General features: G+C 44.1%; 1 protein-coding gene across 1 annotated transcript in view; it reads right to left on the bottom strand.

Moving 5' to 3' along the window:
- Positions 1 to 1198: 1198 nt before the first annotated feature.
- The window catches only part of LOC109867255 (tyrosine-protein phosphatase non-receptor type 5), a 35099-nt gene continuing 16662 nt past the window's right edge, over positions 1199 to 19635 (bottom strand). Inside the window, exons 6-14 of the mRNA XM_020456310.2 lie at positions 11238 to 11491; positions 10900 to 11092; positions 6974 to 7058; positions 6779 to 6858; positions 6384 to 6521; positions 6165 to 6275; positions 5520 to 5680; positions 4757 to 4870; positions 1199 to 4625 (exon numbers count right to left, since the gene is read on the bottom strand). Of these exons, the coding sequence (XP_020311899.1) occupies positions 4532 to 4625; positions 4757 to 4870; positions 5520 to 5680; positions 6165 to 6275; positions 6384 to 6521; positions 6779 to 6858; positions 6974 to 7058; positions 10900 to 11092; positions 11238 to 11491 (1230 nt within the window). The 3' untranslated portion in view covers positions 1199 to 4531. The remainder of the gene's footprint in view (positions 4626 to 4756; positions 4871 to 5519; positions 5681 to 6164; positions 6276 to 6383; positions 6522 to 6778; positions 6859 to 6973; positions 7059 to 10899; positions 11093 to 11237; positions 11492 to 19635) is intronic.

The following is a 19635-nucleotide window of genomic DNA, read 5'->3' as shown; positions in this document are numbered from 1 at the left end:
ATTCGTTGATCTCGCGTGCGGCGCAACATGCTGTCAAGAGCTCACACGCTTCAGGGACCGTAGGGGTCATGCACTGTCGCTTAGAGAGGAAAAGGCTCTTTTGTGCAACGGCGATTCAAAGGTTGCTGGATGGGTGTGCAGAATCCTGGGCCCAGGAGGCTGCTGAGGGGAGGACGGCTCGTAATAATGGCTGGAATGGAGTGAATGGAATGGAGTCGTCCTAATTAAGGTGCCACCAGCTGGCCGGGTGCCTGTGATCCCAGGACATGTCTAGGTTTGGTCTGTGTGATGTCCCTCTTCATCTCCCCCTTGTCTGTAAGACCACGGAATGAATGAAAAATCAACTCTCTAACCGCCATTTTGAATTGTAAAGAATGTAGGATTTTTTTCGGGTTACTTTGACATTAGTGAAATAAAGACGCATCTCATGAGAATGTCAAGAGCCACAAAATTGGATCAATTTTATTTTATTTTATATCGAGCCAAGACAAATACTAACTCTAATAGGGCTCAATACAGGGTGAATGAAAATAAAGAATAGCCAGTTAACCAAAACATATAATACAGTCTAATAAAAGGCCTACGCAAGAAATACAGTAACAACATCAACACTAGATCCATATGAATATTTATAGGCATAAAATCCTACAATTGTAGTGGTGGTCAATGCTCATTGCGAGTTATTTTGCTCTCATAATAAATTAGGATGGTCTTTGTGTCATAGCACAGATGATATATTAACAAGTGACTGTTCTAACAATGGAAATTCATGTCCTCGACGATGGAAGGCAGGCAGGGGGAGGTGAGATCCTTCCAGCCAATGAAAGGGCAGATACAGTCACAACTCCGATATGAAGTTTTTGTTTTTTAAGTTGCCGAAATGCCAGGTGTCCACTTATATCAGTGCATTCGTAACAACATAACCATCACGAAACTTCTATTCAATCAAATTAGCCGGGCGTAGCAAATGAGGAATGACATTTTAAGTTGACTAAATTCGACTCTCTCTCATTGACCTCCATACAAAAATTCCGTGGACAGATTTTGGTTCGAGTAAACCCTCTCGCTTCGCCTCTTTCTCTCTGGTTGTAGTCGTTGTATGGCACTGTATTGCATTGTATAGTCTGGCATCTAGTGGTTATAGTTGTGTACTGACAACTGCTACAGCAGGCATTCTAAAGAGAAATGACAACACAGATTCATGAAAATCTACTTTTATTTGGATGCAAAAACTCACAATTTAAAAGCAATACTGTAGTAGCAGAGGAGAGTAGGCTGTTTGCTGGTTGGTTGGAGTATGTCTGATAGTTTCCCCAGTGAGCAAAATTGTTTGAGAAGACATATTTTCAACCAAAAAGACATATTCAAAGTATTTTCAACCAATTTTGTTCACTGGGTTGGCTATTTCAATGATCTTGTCCCTCACTATGATCACCAGAATAAGACCTGGCAGCACAGACAACAAGCACTTAAAATAAAACAGTTGAATCAACTGCAACGAGCGTTATCAGGAAAGGATTTCATAGTTGAATTCCAACTTCTCCAAGATCCTAGCGGTTCCACTTCAGCTCTTTTTCCATCTGCAAAAACTCAACATGTCACGGCTGTTTCAATCAGAGGATGAAATGCTCATTTTGACTTTGTGAGATGCCCATTTAAAACAAACCGGTGACATTGTCTCCTGCTGGGTGTTCGCTGTAATGGACCAGTTGCATTCAATCAAGATGAGAGTCGTTAGAGGTTTCTTCCAATCCCATTGTTTTAGCTGTCCTACGCGTAGTTGATATTTCTCATGTCGATGTGAGGTCAGTCTGGCCTGGAGTTCACAGGCCACAATGCAATCAATTACGCGCCAAGGGGAAACCATGCCGTCGGTCAATGTTAAGTATCGGAGGTGTCAACCACATTCAAATCCTGGCCCGGAAGCTGTTCGTCATTGGCATAACCATTTAGAGTGAACCCATAGTGTGGTTTTCCTTTATATGCGATTGAATTCAATTGAAACCACAGATGGGGAATGTGTGAGGACTGTGTAAAAACTGGGTCTGGGGTAAAACGAGAAAAGAAAACGAGAAAAAACCTCAAGGACACACAAAGGAAAGCATATTGAAGCCTAGAGGCATCAAAGTCATACTGAAGACAAAACAATCAATGGTTTTTTGTTGTAAGGTAACTTGGGTAGTTGTCACATTTGTTTCTGTCAAATCTTGCGATATAAACCAATGGTTTGACCACAGTATGAGCTACATTCCATTGTGGTGTAAATGGAAAATATACACAAGGCATCTACTCGAAAGGATTGTATAAAAAACGGTTCTAAAAATATCTCTGGTTGGTTTCACAAAAGCAAACTGTATCAAAAGCATTGGCAGAGAGCAAGCAAGATAATCGGAGAACCCTTATTACAACAGAAAGCATTGGCAGAGAGCAAGATGATCGGAGAACCCTTATTACAACAGAAATTATTGGCAGAGAGCAAGATGATCGGAGAACCCTTATTACAACAGAAAGCATTGGCAGAGAGCAAGATGATCGGAGAACCCTTATTACAACAGAAAGCTGGACAACCAATCACTTTCGCTTTGATTACGGACATATGAGAGTCCCATACAGCACATGCAATCCATTTAAGTCAACACAGTCAAACCATTTTACAGCTGAACATCAGAGAGACAACCATAGTTGGTCTATTGTGCTTTATACGGAGTAGGCTTGGCCTGTCTATACAACAATCATGGGCTGCTAACGTGTTCAGGGTACTGTTGTCAGCAGAGGTTATCATCATCCCAACCCCACAGAGAGGGCGCTGATGGGCAGGGTCAGGAAGGTCAGGTTTACCCATCATCATTAACACCTGGATCCTTTGTTAGAGGGGAATAATAATGTGTAAAGGAAAGCTAAACCATTCAAGTCCAGTTTAGAGGTTTTGTTTCTTCCTGCAACCTTTTTACATTTGTACCCTTTTGCACTTTCATGTTGATCTTCTAGCCTGGTCCCAGATCTGTGTTGTTGTTGTTGTTGTTGCAGACTATATTTGAATTGACAAAACATGACAATACCATAAGGAGTTTGGCAAGCGAGCCGAAACAGACTGGTACCCAGGCTATTTGACTCCCACGAGAGGGGAAAAGTAACATGTGCAGGTTTCACTAGTAGATCCGCACCTCTGTCTCTGGATTCCTATGCTACTGTATGTGCCAGTCATTACTTCTCATGTGTGAACTCAGAAGTTGAGACATGCACCCCCCCCCCCCCCCTCCCTCCCTCAAGTCTCGGTGGTCACCTGACAACGCCGGTGAAAGTCTATGAGGCTATGATGTCTGATGAATTACCATGGAGATCATGATGACTGACTGACTGCACATACGCACGGTACTGTAATACTGAAGAGACTGCACACAATGCCTAGTTACCCAACGGTTACATTCCTTGGTGTTTCCATAGAGATCTATGGCACATGCCTCGGTCAGTGGTAATGAACACGGAGCACCATGAAACCTGAAGATGAGGTGGCTCCTGAGAAGCACCAGGAGTTTGGAAAGGCCTGCTGTACTGTGTTTATTTGAAGAGGCCAAGTGAGGACAAGACTTTGAACATTGACATTTTCTACGTCTATTGCTCGTATGGAGATGGTTTTGTTGTAACAGGAGAGAAAAGCTAGTTGGAGGGTTTACGTTTCAGATGAACTGGTGGTCCCTCACTGTGAGGTTGTTTTACAACACCGTGAATATAGGCTGGACTTTTTCCTTATCTGGAGAAGTCTGAATAATCTAACATGGCACTTGACGGGACATATCTTATCAAATATCCTACTGGACAGACCTCTGCCAAGTGTGACAACAAATGTCTGCGTTAGAAGTGGGGCCAGACAGACATGTAGTTATTGCTACTCTTAGGTCTGCAAATCAAATCAGTCAAATTCTGGCCGAATTAAGGAATTTACGTCAGGATTGGGCTTCTCGTACGTGGGCCTCTGAAATGAAAGGGGGCTGGATGAGGCTGACATAGTCTGTTATTGTTTTTGTGGTTGTGTGTGCTAAAGGGTGACATTGAGATGGGTGTACAGTAGGTACAGTACAGTAGCTATCAGTGTACAATACAGTAGGTACAGTACAGTAGGTACAGTACAGTAGGTACAGTGTACAGTAGAGTAGGTACAGTGTACAGTAGGTACCGTGTACAGTAGGTACCGTGTACAGTACAGTAGGTACAGTACAGTAGCTATCAGTGTACAATACAGTAGGTACAGTACAGTAGGTACAGTGTACAGTACAGTAGGTACAGTGTACAGTACAGTAGGTACAGTGTACAGTAGGTACATTGTACAATACAGTAGGCACAGTGTACAATACAGTAGGCACAGTGTACAGTACAGTACGTACAGTGTACAGTACAGTAGGTACAGTGTACAGTACGTACAGTGTACAATACAGTAGGTACAGTGTACATTACTGTAGGTACAGTGTACAGTAGGTACATTGTACAATACAGTAGGTACAGTGTACAGTACAGTAGGTACAGTGGTGTGTCTCTACTCCTCTACAATGTGGGACAGCTGCTTCTCGTAGAGGCTGAGGACGTGGTGAACAAACTGGTACTGCTCACCCGTCTGGATCATCCCGCCTCTGCAACACACACACACACACACACACACACACAGGGGTCAGACGGGAGAGAAAGAACAGACCGGTGTCAGGAAAAAGACGAAGACAGACAGGTGTGAAGCAAGAGAGCCCAAGACAGACTGGAGACTCACCTGTCGAGGCGGAGCTGGCAGGTGGTCTTCAGGATGTCGACCACGCCCTCACTCCTCAGCTGTTTACACAGGATGGAGGTGGCGATGAAACAGCCTGTCCGACCTATCCCAGCACTGCAGGCAGGAAGAGGAACCATGAATGAGGTACACCTGTATTTCTGACCTGACTAACTACTAATGCACCAAAAGCCATGAGAGCTGCAGTGCTGCCAAGTCGTCCGTCGTTAGGGACATAGACCTTCCAGAGACTCCACTGAGACACCCGCCCCATTGATGGTACCGACCAGAGATTGAAAGAGGACTCATCTCTGTATCTGTGCCATTATGGCATCTGTGACAGCACGACAGAGCCATTGTGGCTATCTCCATTTCAAAGCAGTCCATTTTCTTCTTCTCGTGTTTATTAAAAGCGTAAAGCTAATATTGGTGATTTACAGCCACCTGCAGTGCTGAAGTCCTGAACCAAATCTTGTGCGTCATTCATTTATTGTGGCCACTAGATGGCGGATATGGCATTAAATCATTTACAAACCATAGGCAACCCTATTTGAAGAAGAAGGCAATGCTCTGAACATTGGCTGTTCGCTCCCAACCCATAGGAATCCCCACCCAGTTGACTACTTTAAAATGGTGGAATCCATGGTGGAATCCCTCCATGGCAATGTCCATGCTAGAATGGGTTATATCCACCTAGAGCCCTAATTCTACCTCTATGCTACAGACTAACCCTCCTGGACTATCATATCTGTGTTTCCAACTCTACCTGCAGTGGACGATGACAGGGCCGCTGGTGGGCGGAGCTTCCGCTCTGGCCTGCTCCACTTCCTCTACCAGCTCCAGGAGGGGCGGGGCTTTGTCTGGGGTCTTCTGGTCAGGCCAGGAGGTGTACCAGTACTGCCGGAGGCTGCGCTCCTCTCCATCAAACTGACACACACGCGCACACATTAACACACACATGCATGGGCACACGCAGAGACAAACAGAGACACAGAGACATTTTTTCAGCCTCATCCTCTGCATGTACATACAAACTGTTACCTAGGTGTTAGTTGCTACGACAACAACGATTGCAGAGCCAGACTGTGACAGGAACGCAGAGTGACTTTTTAAAATATATATATATATATATATATATTTTTTTTTTCTTTTTATACAAATGGTGTTGTTTTTCATTGTGTGATTTCATAAGCATATTATTAGCCAACAGCTGCACTTGTGGCAGCTTTTCTCTCTCTCTTCATTCAGAGGCCAGTGCTTAGTGGATGAGAAGGGAGTCCATAATCCAAAAGGGTCAATGTAATAACTCAAACTGCCTTTTCTCATTGTCATTTTATATAATCATTTATACATGTCCTTGGCAGTGGTATACAGATGTATACTGTACGTGTCTGTCTGCTATCAGTCTCACCTTCAGAGTGAAGACCCTCAGGCTGTAGTCGTCCTCCTGGGTTACCGTGACAACCTTGATCTCGATGCCCTCGTGGGTCACAGAGTCCTCAGGCCAGTACTCTGCACATTTCTGGTAAGGAGGCAACATATAGCCAGGGTTTCACATTGGACATTTACTGGGAAGAGTGGGCTCCTACCACACCATCCTCCCCTATCCATCCCTCTTCTCCCTCCTCACCTCATTCTTCTCCTCTAGGTTCGTGATCATGACGATGATGGGACAGCGCTCCTGCCACACCATCCTCCAGAAGTCTCCCACTGTGTTCACTGTAGGACCCTGGGTAGCGATGTACGCCCGCTCCTCACCCCCGTAACCCTGAGGAAGGCAACACAGTAGTTCAAGTGAGAGCACGTAGAAGGTCTCACAGGACCCTTGATGGGAACAACTTGTACACAGGGCCGACCCAAGCCTCTTGCCCCCAAAAACAAACACGTTAGGGTTTTACCCATGCTAGTGTTATTGCCCTAGCGGCCGCTGGGCCCGAAGCGGCCACTTGCCGTATGTTTCTTATTGGCTGGGCTGGCTTGTACAGGAAGTAGCTGAGAGGGAGCAGTAGGCAGACAAAGACGTACCTGTAGGTAGTTAGCGTTGATGTAGGTACTGAGGAACTCCTCTTCATCTGCTGTCCGGAGTATCACTCGGCTGTGTGCGTCTGGAAAACAACGGATCCCGTTACAAGGTGTGTGTCCAGCGTTGTCGCTCTATTAATTTGTGACAGAGGTTCAGAGATGGATTCAAAATGGCTGCCGTTTGTAGTGTCTACTCACTGGGGAGGATGGTCTTGTAGCGGTTCTTCCTCACCAGGCCCGGGTAGTTATACTCCTTTGGGTCCACAAAGTTCATGGGAGTTTCCTGTCAATGGCAACAGAACAATGGATGTGGCTTAGCGATGTATGGCTGTGTAGGGGAATTGAGGACCCTACTGAATTGTGTGTGCAATGGGCATGATTGTGTGAGTGTCACTGTTTGTGTGTGTTGTAAACGAATAACCTCAGCAACAAAAAATAATAAACAGCCCTTTTTCAGGACCCTGTCTTTCAAAGATAATTCCTAAAAATCCTAAATAACTTCACAGATCTTCATTGTAAAGGGTTTAAACACTGTTTCCCATGCTTGTTCAATGAACCATACATAATTAATGAACATGCACCTGTGGAACGGTCATTAAGACACTAACAGCTTACAGACGGTAGGCAATTAAGGTCACAGTTATGAAAACTTAGGACACTAAAAGAGGCCTTTCTACTGACTCTGAAAAACACCAAAAGAAAGATGCCCAGGGTCCCTGCTCATCTGCGTGAACGTGCCTTAGGCATGCTGCAAATAGGCATGAGGACTACAGATGTGGCCAGGGCAATAAATGGCAATGTCCGTACTGTGAGACGCCCAAGACAGCGCTACAGGGAGATAGGATGGACAGCTGATTGTCCGCACAGTGGCAGACCACGTTGTAACAACACCTGCACAGGATCGCACCTGCAGGACAGGTACAGGATGGCAACAACAACTGCCCGAGTTACACCAGGAATGCACAATCCCTCCATCAGTGCTCAGACTGTCCGCAATAGGCTGAGAGAGGCTGGACTGAGGGCTTGTAGGCCTGTTGTAAGGCAGGTCCTCACCAGACATCACTGGCAACAGCGTCGCCTATGGGCACAAACCCACCATCGCTGGACCAGACAGGACTGGCAAAAAGTGCTCTTCACTGACGAGTTGCGGTTTTGTCTCACCAGGGGTGATGGTCGGATTCTCGTTTATCGTTGAAGGAATGAGTGTTACACCGAGGCCTGTACTCTGGAGTGGGATCGATTTGGAGGTAGAGTGTGTTGGGGAATAATCAGAATTGGTTGGTAACATAGGTAAGATGTTTTATATTCATCATATGTTTGTAAGTTACTTCTCATCAGAATGTTATTTTTGTATAATACTGTGGCGGGGTTGCAGTATCTGTTCTATGTCAAGACTAAGTTGCTTGGGCCGGAGAGAGGGGAGAGGTCAAGGTGTATCTCTTGGCTCCACAATGTCTGTGTGCCAGTCAGTATGTCTCTGTGATCTTGTCAAGATAGGATGGATTTGATATATGCCTGTTGATATGGAGGATTTGTTTATGGTTCTGAGTTTGAGAAAAGAACATGTTTTAGGAGACAAAGCTGAACGATGAATTATGCCGATGCTGTCTGGCTATGTGTGTGTTTTGCTATTAAAGGATCTCAGTTGCAATGTGTGAGGGACTCTCAGAGAATTCATTAGACACTGAATTGATCTGAGAGTCACAGGGTTGTGATAGAGCTCATATAATTAAAGATGGACATTGATAACTAACTCTGACATGTGTGTGGTTTGCTCTCATGATTTGGTAAATAGAGGACATTTCCATGACAAGTGTCCGTCATGGTCTGGGGCGGTGTGTCACAGCATCATCAGACTGAGCTTGTTGTCATTGCAGGCCATCTCGACGCTGTGCGTTACAAGGAAGACATTCTCCTCCCTCATGTGGTACCCTTCTTGCAGGCTCATCCTGACATGATCCTCCAGCATGACATTGCCACCTGCCAAACTGCTCGTTCTGTGCATGATTTCCTACAAGACGGGAATGTCAGTGTTCTGCCATGGCCAGTGAAGAGCCAGGATCTCAATCTCATTGCGCACATCTGGGACCTTTTGGATCGGAGGGTGACGGCTAGGGCCATTCCCCCCAGAAATGTCAGTGAACTTGCAGATGCCTTGGTGGAAACATCTCACAGCAAGAACTGGCACATCCGGTGCAGTCCATGAGGAGGAGATGCACTGCAGTATTTAATGCAGCTAGTGGCCACACCAGATACTGACTGTTATTTTTGATTTTTACCCCCCCTTTGTTCAGGGACACATTATTCCATTTCTGTTAGTCACGTGTCTGTGGAACTTGTTCAGTTTATGTCTCAGTTACTGAATCTTGTTATGTTCATACAAATATTAAGTTTGCTGAAAATAAACGCAGTTGACAGTTAGAGGACATTTCTTTTTTTGATGAGTAAAACATACTCTGGCTAGAAGGTTGTTTTTTCAGAGTTGTGTTGTTAGTGTTGATATTTAACTCTGCATTTCACTCAGGACAGGATTAACTGAAAATAACTCTGTTCAGTATTCTAGAGTAAATTATTTAAAGTAATGTTTACTCACAACATAATCGCAAGAGTTCATTCAACTCCTACGGACTCAAACTCAGCAATGTTTTGGTGTTTAAACGGTCCCATTTGAGGTGTAAAGTCTCATTCACATATTTCTTCATGTGCTTAATTATATTATATCATATTATGGAGGCTCAGAATGTGACATTGATTGGTATCCATTTAAGAGGAAGGATGTCCTGCAATTTTGCATCAGGCATGACTCTGCATGTCAGGGAAGACAGTACTTTTGTTAGAGACTACCTAGATTATCTAAACTCCAACTGCCTTCTCAGTAACAATAAATCCAACCACTTACAGATGAGATTTGTTTAGGAAAATGTTACATATTGTGTAGCATAAAATCAAACATGCAAAAACAGAGACATTTATCATTACTAACTCCAGGGAGCGTATCACTCGGTTGAGGGTTATGATAACTCCAGGGAGCGTATCACTCGGTTAAGGGTTATGATAACTCCAGGGAGCGTATCACTCGGTTGAGGGTTATGATAACTCCAGGGAGCGTATCACTCGGTTGAGGGTTATGATAACTCCAGGGAGCGTATCACTCGGTTGAGGGTTATGATAACTCCAGGGAGCGTATCACTCGGTTGAGGGTTATGATAACTCCAGGAGAGTCAATTCAACAACAACAAAATTACTCTGACATTTCAACTTGATTTACCGTGTACTAATACTTTATTGTCCCCTCTACCTTGAGTGGGATTGTGTACAACAGTCCTGCTTCGTGCAATTGTGTGTGTAGACCACAGTACCTTGGTCTGAGAGAGAGACCGAGAGTGAGAGAGACAGACACAGAGAGAGAGAGAGAGAGAGACAGAGAGACAGAGACAGAGAGAGACAGAGAGAGAGAGAGAGAAGAGAGAGAGAGAGAGAGAGAGAGACAGACACAGAGAGAGAGAGAGAGGAGAGAGAGAGAGACAGAGGAGAGAGAGAGAGAGAGAGAGAGACAGACACAGAGAGACAGAGGAGAGAGAGAGAGAGAGAGAGAGACAGAGAGAGAAGAGAGAGACAGAGGAGAGAGAGAGAGACAGAAGGACAAGAGAAAGAGACAGAGACAGAGAGAGAGAGAGAGAGAGAGAGAGAGAGAGAGAGAGAGAGAGAGAGAGAGAGAGAGAGAGAGAGAGAGAGAGAGAGAGAGAGAGAGAGAGAGAGAGAGAGAGAGAGAGAGACAGAGAGAGAGACAGAGACAGAGAGAGAGAGAGAGAGAGAGAGAGACAGACAGAGAGAGACACAGAGAGAGAGAGACACAGAGAGAGAGAGACACAGAGAGAGACACAGAGAGAGACACAGAGAGAGACACAGAGAGAGACACAGAGAGAGAGAGAGACAGAGACAGAGAGAGAGAGAGAGAGAGAGAGAGAGAGACAGAGAGAGAGAGAATCTCAGCCTAAACATGTAACGTATCCTCTATGGAGCTGGGTATGCTAATGCATTTCACTGTGTCCACATCTCACCCACCAACTGTTTCGAGTAGCTTCTGGATGTACAGCGCTCCTTGGCGTGTGTGTTTTACTCACATAGAACTCAGCCTGTAGGGCCTGGTCGTCTATAGCGCGTGTGTGGAGCTGGCTAGGGGTGAGAGTGTTTGTTCCCTCCCTCAGGTACTCCTTGGCAGTCTGGTCTCTGGGGGAGAGCTGGGCTCCGTAGCCATAGGGCTCCGTACAGCCAGGAGAACACATGTCCAGGGTCAGAGACACGTTGGAGCCTCTCCTAACACACACACACACACACACACACACATAGACACATACAAGAAGAACGTTGTGCCGTCATTGTGCGCACGCACACACAGAAGCACAACAACAGACATTCCCCCTAGAACACCTCCCCACCACACTTCCATCCCCCCACTGACCTCTCCTGCAGGCCCACAGGTGTAACAGAGAGGGTGGTGATGTCCCCCTCTGTCCTGGTGTCCAGGCCCAGGTCAAAGATGGGGGTCTGGGGTTCAGCTTCCAGGTCCATCAGGTCCTCCTGGGCGTCTGTCCACTCCGACAGGGTGAAGGAAGGCTGGCGACTCACCGACTGACGTCTGTCCCCATGGTCAGCCACCTTCGCCGCTGACCACCACGCATCACCGTACTCCAACTTACACACAGTGCGGATGATCTGGAGACGCAGCATCAAAACGCACATTTCAAAACTGTTCAAATGTCCAATGCCGCCGTTTCGTCTATCAAATCATTTCTGGGTAACAATTAAGTACCTTACTGTGATTGTTTTCAATTAAAATGGTGGGGGATAAAAACAAATATACAGTGCCTTGCGAAAGTATTCGGCCCCCTTGAACTTTGCGTCCTTTTGCCACATTTCAGGCTTCAAACATAAAGATATAAAACTGTATTTTTTTGTGAAGAATCAACAACAAGTGGGAAACAATCATGAAGTGGGACGACATTTATTGGATATTTCAAACTTTTTTAACAAATCAAAAACTGAAAAATTGGGCGTGCAAAATTATTCAGCCCCTTTACTTTCAGTGCAGCAAACTCTCTCCAGAAGTTCAGTGAGGATCTCTGAATGATCCAATGTTGACCTAAATGACTAATGATGATAAATACAATCCACCTGTGTGTAATCAAGTCTCCGTATAAATGCACCTGCACTGTGATAGTCTCAGAGGTCCGTTAAAAGCGCAGAGAGCATCATGAAGAACAAGGAACACACCAGGCAGGTCCGAGATACTGGTGTGAAGAAGTTTAAAGCCGGATTTGGATACAAAAAGATTTCCCAAGCTTTAAACATCCCAAGGAGCACTGTGCAAGCGATAATATTGAAATGGAAGGAGTATCAGACCACTGCAAATCTACCAAGACCTGGCCGTCCCTCTAAACTTTCAGCTCATACAAGGAGAAGACTGATCAGAGATGCAGCCAAGAGGCCCATGATCACTCTGGATGAACTGCAGAGATCTACAGCTGAGGTGGGAGACTCTGTCCATAGGACAACAATCAGTCGTATATTGCACAAATCTGGCCTTTATGGAAGAGTGGCAAGAAGAAAGCCATTTCTTAAAGATATCCATAAAAAGTGTCGTTTAAAGTTTGCCACAAGCCACCTGGGAGACACACCAAACATGTGGAAGAAGGTGCTCTGGTCAGATGAAACCAAAATTGAACTTTTTGGCAACAATGCAAAACGTTATGTTTGGCGTAAAAGCAACACAGCTCATCACCCTGAACACACCATCCCCACTGTCAAACATGGTGGTGGCAGCATCATGGTTTAGGCCTGCTTTTCTTCAGCAGGGACAGGGAAGATGGTTAAAATTGATGGGAAGATGGATGGAGCCAAATACAGGACCATTCTGGAAGAAAACCTGATGGAGTCTGCAAAAGACCTGAGACTGGGATGGGGATTTGTCTTCCAACAAGACAATGATCCAAAACATAAAGCAAAATCTACAATGGAATGGTTCAAAAATAAACATATCCAGGTGTTAGAATGGCCAAGTCAAAGTCCAGACCTGAATCCAATCGAGAATCTGTGGAAAGAACTGAAAACAGCTGTTCACAAATGCTCTCCATCCAACCTCACTGAGCTTGAGCTGTTTTGCAAGGAGGAATGGGAAAACATTTCAGTCTCTCGATGTGCAAAACTGATAGAGACATAACCCAAGCGACTTACAGCTGTAATCGCAGCAAAAGGTGGCGCTACAAAGTATTCACTTAAGGGGGCTGAATAATTTTGCACGCCCAATTTCTGTTTTTGATTTGTTAAAAAAGTTTGAAATATTCAATAAATGTCGTTCCACTTCATGATTGTGTCCCACTTGTTGTTGATTCTTCACAAAAAAATACAGTTTTATATCTTTATGTTTGAAGCCTGAAATGTGGCAAAAGGACGCAAAGTTCAAGGGGGCCGAATACTTTCGCAAGGCACTGTAGCTGTTAAGCAAAGAGCAATTTCTCAAGCAATAATTTTCCTAGACTGTCTAGGAGTCATCTGAATGGGGAGGGGGACCACTGAAAACTATCTGTTACTGGCAGAAAGGTTTAGAACCTATTGGTCTATTAACTAATTGACATAGGGGGACATGGGAGAGCCACCCTTTATTAAGTAAACTGGAACTGTGATAATTTTTTTCAAGAGTAAACGGCCTGAGTAAGACATCTTCATTTATCCACCATCTTTGACTTTGGCACGGATCCACAAGCCTTTATATCAGTAATTCTACATCCCGTCTTATTTATTGACGATTGGCTGTAAGAACAGATTTAGTGTCGCTATCATGTCAAAGCACAAGGCAGATGATCTCAAACCCAGGACTTGGCCCACGAGTATGGCCACAGATGATCTCAAACCCAGGACTTGGCCCACGAGTATGGCCACAGATGATCTCAAACCCAGGACTTGGCCCACTGATGATCTCAAACCCGGGACTTGGCCCACGAGTATGGCCACTGATGATCTCAAACCCAGGACTTGGCCCACGAGTATGGCCACTGATGATCTCAAACCCAGGACTTGGCCACTGATGATCTCAAACCCAGGACTTGGCCACAGATGATCTCAAACCCAGGACTTGGCCCACGGGTATGGCCACAGATGATCTCAAACCCAGGACTTGGCCCACGGGTATGGCCACAGATGATCTCAAACCCAGGACTAGGCCCACGGGTATGGCCACAGATGATCTCAAACCCAGGACTTGGCCACTGCCATAGACGTTCGGGAAAGACAGCATACTATGAACACTGAGTTCTACGATAAATGAGCTCATCAATGGACAGTCGAACGACAAGACACAGCCACCTTTCCCAGAGGCCATTGCAGCAAGAACAGACCAAGAAGTTACTTTGTCAGGATGAACATGGTATTTTCTCCAACTAAGTGCACATCGATAATATCATAGCTATAAGTTGGCTACTTTATTGCCAGGCTTTTCAGGCCCCGTGTTGATTTTCAATGTCATTCTACCAGAAACGTTTATTAGAGAAGTTTTTTTGTTCGTGTCATGTCTTTAACTCATGTGGCCTACTTGGAATTTCACCACCATCTTGTCATCTGTTCAACAACACAGATCCAGGTCAACCACAGGTTGCAACAAATGGGGGGTGAAGAGAGCCATTACGCCGCCGTGCACTGGACGACCACGTACTGCAACGTCAGAATGAAGTTCACAAAAGGAAGTAGGTGGACACAAGCGAAGACCATTGAAACTGGGGCCAGATTCTCTGAGCTATGTAACAGTGCATTCGGAAAGTATACAGACCCCTTTTCTTCTCCCCCCCATCAATTTACATACAATAATGTATTAAAAATATACATACAATATCCCATAATGACAAAGCAAAAAAACGTTTTTTTTTTTTAAATATATATTTGCAAATGTATTAAAAATAAAAACTGAAATGTCACATTTACATAAGTATTCAGACCCTTTACTCAGTCCTTTGTTGAAGCACATTTGGCAGCAATAACCGCCTTGAGTCCTCTTGGGTAAGCTGGGCACACCTGTGTTTGGGGAGTTTCTCCCATTCTTCTCTGCAAATCCTCCCAAGCTCTGTAAGGGTTGGGTGGGTGTGTTGCTGCATAGCTATTTTCAGGTCTTTCCAGAGATTTTAGATCTGATTCAAGTCCGGGCTCTGGCTGGGCCACTCAAGGACATTGAGACTTGTCCATAAAGCCACTCCTGTGTTGTCTTGGCCGTGTGCTTAGGGTTGTTTTCCTGTTGGAAGGTGGACCTTTGCCCCAGTCTGAGGGCCTGAGTGCTCTGGAGCATGTTTCCATCAAGGATCTCTCTGTACTTTACATCTTTTCCTCAATCCTGACTAGTCTCCTAGTCCCTGCCACTGAAAAACATCTCCACAGCATGATGTTGCCACCACCATGCTTCAACGTAGGCATGGTGCCAGGTTTCCTCCAGAAGTGAATCTTGGCATTCAGGCCAAAGAGTTCAATCTTGGTTTCATCAGACAGAGAATCTTGTTACTCATGGTCTGAGATTCCTTTAGGTGCCTTTGGCAAACTCCATGCGGGCTGTCATGTGCTTTTACTGATGAGTGGCTACAGTCTGACCACTCTACCATAAAGGCCTGATTGGTGGAGTGTTGCAGAGATGGTTGTCCTTCTGGATGGTTCTCCCAACTCCGCAGAGGAACTCTAGAGCTCCGAGTGACCATCGGGTTCTTGTCCACCTCCCTGATCAAGGCCCATCTCCCCCGATTGCTCAGTTTGGCTGGGCGGCCAGCTCTAGGAAGAGTCTTGGGTTGTTCCAAATTTCTTACATTTAAGAATGATGGAGGCCACTGTGTTCTTGGGGACCTTCAATACTGCAGACATTTGTTGGTACCCTTCCCCAGATCTGTGCCTCGACACAATCCTGTCTCGGAGCTCTACGGACAATTCCTTCGACCTCATAGCTTGGTTTTTGCTCTGACATGCACTGTCAACTGTGGGACCTTATATAGACAGATGTGTGCCTTTCCAAAATTTAATTTACCACAGGTGGACTCCAATAAAGTTGTAGAAACATCTCAAGGAAGTTCAATGCAAACAGGATGCACCGGAGCTCAATTTCGAGTCCCATAGCAAAGGGTCTGAATACTTATGTAAATAAGGCATCTGTTTTTTATGGATTCGGTAAACAGATAACCAACAATCACAGCATCTCAGTTCAGTTCATGAAAAGGGTATGTTGTTTATTTGTTTATGATGTTTTAGTAATTTTTAGAACAACACAAAAACAGATTTACAGTTGAAGTCAGAAGTTTACATACACTTAGGTTGGAGTCATAAAACTTGTTTCTCAACCACTCCACACATTTCTTGTTAACAAACTGTAGTTCTGGCAAGTCGGTTAGGACATCTACTTTGTGCATGACACAAGTCATTTTTTCAACAATTGTTAACAGACAGATTATTTCACTTATAATTCATTGTCTCACAATTCCAGTGGGTCAGAAGTTTACATACACGAAGTTGACTGTGCCTTTAAGCAGCTTGGAAAATTACAGAAATAAAGTCATGTATTATTTAAGCTGGAAAATTGAAGGCTTTCACACTTTTTTCCTTAGAAAAGGCCAGTCAAGACGGTCTAAAGCCTTTTCGGCATCAACAGCCATTATTGATAAATCTCCATCTTGTTTTTTAGCGTATTGCATTATACTGAAACTTGTTCTTGTGTCTATTTTTAATCCCGTTTGATTCATGTGTATCAAGTCTGACTTTTGCCATTCTGGTGCGTTTTGTTGTTCTCTCGGTTTTAATATAACTTAAAGAACTGTTTGACACATATTCAACTTATGGGTCTGTAATATGCAGGGTATTCTCTCGGTTGTTTTAATATAACTTAAAGCACTGTTTGACACATGGAATTCAGAAGCACTGAATTGAGTGACGTGTGTGTGTGTGTGTGTAGTCATTTGAGTAAATGGGGCGCTACTTTGTCCCTGAATGTCAAATAAAAATCTATGGGAGAGCTGTCCTGGTGCTTTTCTCCGCGCTAACGTTTTAACAATGTCTGATGTTTCTTTTTGGGGTGATTTCTATTTTTAGTGGTTCTTTTTTTTTGTCTGCTGATAGTTGCTCAGGGTTACTGAGTCTAAGAAGGCTGTAGTATCAGTCCAACTGTTGTTGAATTCAGATTTATATAGATTTTCAAAATAAGCTTTTTTGTAAAAATGTGTTGTTTCGAATTAAACCATTTATATCCTTATCTTTGAAAATTATAAATGCAGAAGGTTTAAAATGCCCAAGAGGTTAAGAGCATGACCTGGCCAACTGACTTTGATATGGGAAACGTATTAGCAGGCGGTTAGGGGAAAGATGATATACATGTAGGTCCTGATGGTACCAAGTACTTACATGCCATTGATCCGAGTGAGGATAAGGATCTGACCAGTATTGAATTTGCAGTGAGCTCAGCCATAACAACCCTGCCCCCTAAACAGCTGTTTGTTATAGCAAGTGAAGATAGGAATGATCTGTATAGCAGTGGAGGTTCCTCAGAGGAGGATCATTCAACTCAGTGAATTTCAGCAAAATGTCAATTGTGAAACATAAATTTTTTAAATAATTTTTAGATCAAACGAATTGAGTGTACAAAACATTAGGAACACCTTTCTAATATTGAGTTGCACCCCCCTTTTCCCTCAGAACAGCCTTAATTCTGGTGCGCCTGGCACCTACTACCATACCCTGTTCAAAGGCACCTACTACCATACCCTGTTCAAAGGCACCTACTACCATACCCTGTTCAAAGACACCTACTACCATACCCTGTTCAAAGGCACCTACTACCATACCCTGTTCAAAGGCACCTACCACCATACCCTGTTCAAAGGCACCTACCACCATACCCTGTTCAAAGGCACCTACTACCATACCCTGTTCAAAGACACCTACTACCATACCCTGTTCAAAGACACCTACTACCATACCCTGTTCAAAGACACCTACTACCATACCCTGTTCAAAGGCACCTACTACCATACCCTGTTCAAAGGCACCTACTACCATACCCTGTTCAAAGGCACCTACTACCATACCCTGTTCAAAGGTACCTACTACCATACCCTGTTCAAAGGTACCTACTACCATACCCTGTTCAAAGGCACCTACTACCATACCCTGTTCAAAGGCACCTACTACCATACCCTGTTCAAAGGCACCTACCACCATACCCTGTTCAAAGACACCTACTACCATACCCTGTTCAAAGGCACTTCACTCTTTGTCTTGCCCATTCACCCTCTGAATGGCACACATACAACAATCCATGTCTCCATTGATATCAATAAGGGATCATAGCTTTCACCTCTGAGTACATTGACTTCAATACAAAACCTAGGGGGCTCGTGGTTCTCACCCTCTTCTATAGATTTACACAGTAATTATGACGACTTCCGGAGGACGTCTTCCAACCCTATCAGAGCCATTGCTGCATGACCTGACATGTTGTCCAACCAATCAAAGGATCAGAGAATGGATCTAGTACTGAAAGGATAAGCTACTGCTAGCTAGCACTGCAGTGCATAAAATTAAGTGAGTAGTTGACTCAGAGAGAAAAAGAAAATAGTTGAGTTTTGAACAAATACATTTCTTAAAAAAGAGAGAGAAATATTTAGTTGTATTTTTTCCCTTTCACTTTCATTTAGCTAATGCAGCTAATTTAGCCTAATCAATAACCTGACTCAGAGAGGAATGTCATTTATGTTCGCTAGCTGGCTAACACTCCAATTCTTCCAAGTCGATGTAAGCTTTCGGTTATAGTCATTTATTGCCAGTGTAACTGCTAACCTGCTTGCTGTACACTGATTGGAGTTGTGGGTTTACTAACCCATTAGTTATAGTAGCTATGTTGACTATGATGTTAGCTAATACGGTGACAATGATTAAGGGCTGTGTGTAGCGGTTAGCGGTTATGGTATGAAGGTTTGGCTTGGAGAGATTTTTTTAGTCTGGTCACAAACAGCTGTTAAAATGTGAGAGGAGGAGAGCGTGTAGATATGATGTTCAGTTAGCGAACGATTCCTTATTTTTTAACTACTCTTTCTACTGACTCGAGAATCATGATTCGGGACAGATCAGTGGCAGCAAGTCTTAAAGATCACGAACAGTCATGTTGTCATGAAATCATGTTGTCATGAAATACGATGATATTTGAAGGAAGCCAGATCAAAGTAGGATGACCAGAGTTTGAAAAATGACTGTTGCTTCTACATTGATCAAGTTTGATTTGAAAGTTACTGGTCCCCTCCCCCATGTCAAACATTTTGATTCATTATTAAGGGACAAGGTGACATCACCTTAACTTTCATTTTCATACACCAATATACTCTTACATCATTTAAATAAGTAGCACCTTGTAACCAACATCGGAGAAGGTGTTTTTGCAGAGGGACGTGGTTTATATAGCTAGATAGCTACTCTACTAGTGCCAAAATGTGAGTGTAAGGTGTCAGCAAATATAATTACAAGTTTACACTATTAATCTATGGCAAAGATACATATGTTACCCCTTTCATCCTCGTCTGGCGTTAGCTAGTTACTGGCTAGCTAGGTCTTCAGCCAGCATGGAACCAAAGGGGGGGGGGCGTTGGCAAGGCAACACATCCATAAGTGCTGCTGTGAACCGCATCACAAGAGACATGCCAAACAGGAGTTGTATAAAACATTTTTTTGATATCATAGATGCAATTTCAATGTTGTTTGAGTTGCTTTGTGTATCACTCAATTAGCTTGAGATAATTTTACTGCAACACCGCTCACTGAATCCAAGTTGCTTGGCGTTTCAAAGAGCTGTCTGT

Source organism: Oncorhynchus kisutch, linkage group LG22 (assembly GCF_002021735.2).
Source record: "Oncorhynchus kisutch isolate 150728-3 linkage group LG22, Okis_V2, whole genome shotgun sequence".
NCBI classification, from domain to species: Eukaryota; Metazoa; Chordata; class Actinopteri; order Salmoniformes; family Salmonidae; genus Oncorhynchus; species Oncorhynchus kisutch.
The sequence above is the reverse complement of the archived record's forward strand: the minus strand, read 5'-3'. Positions and strand labels throughout refer to the sequence as shown.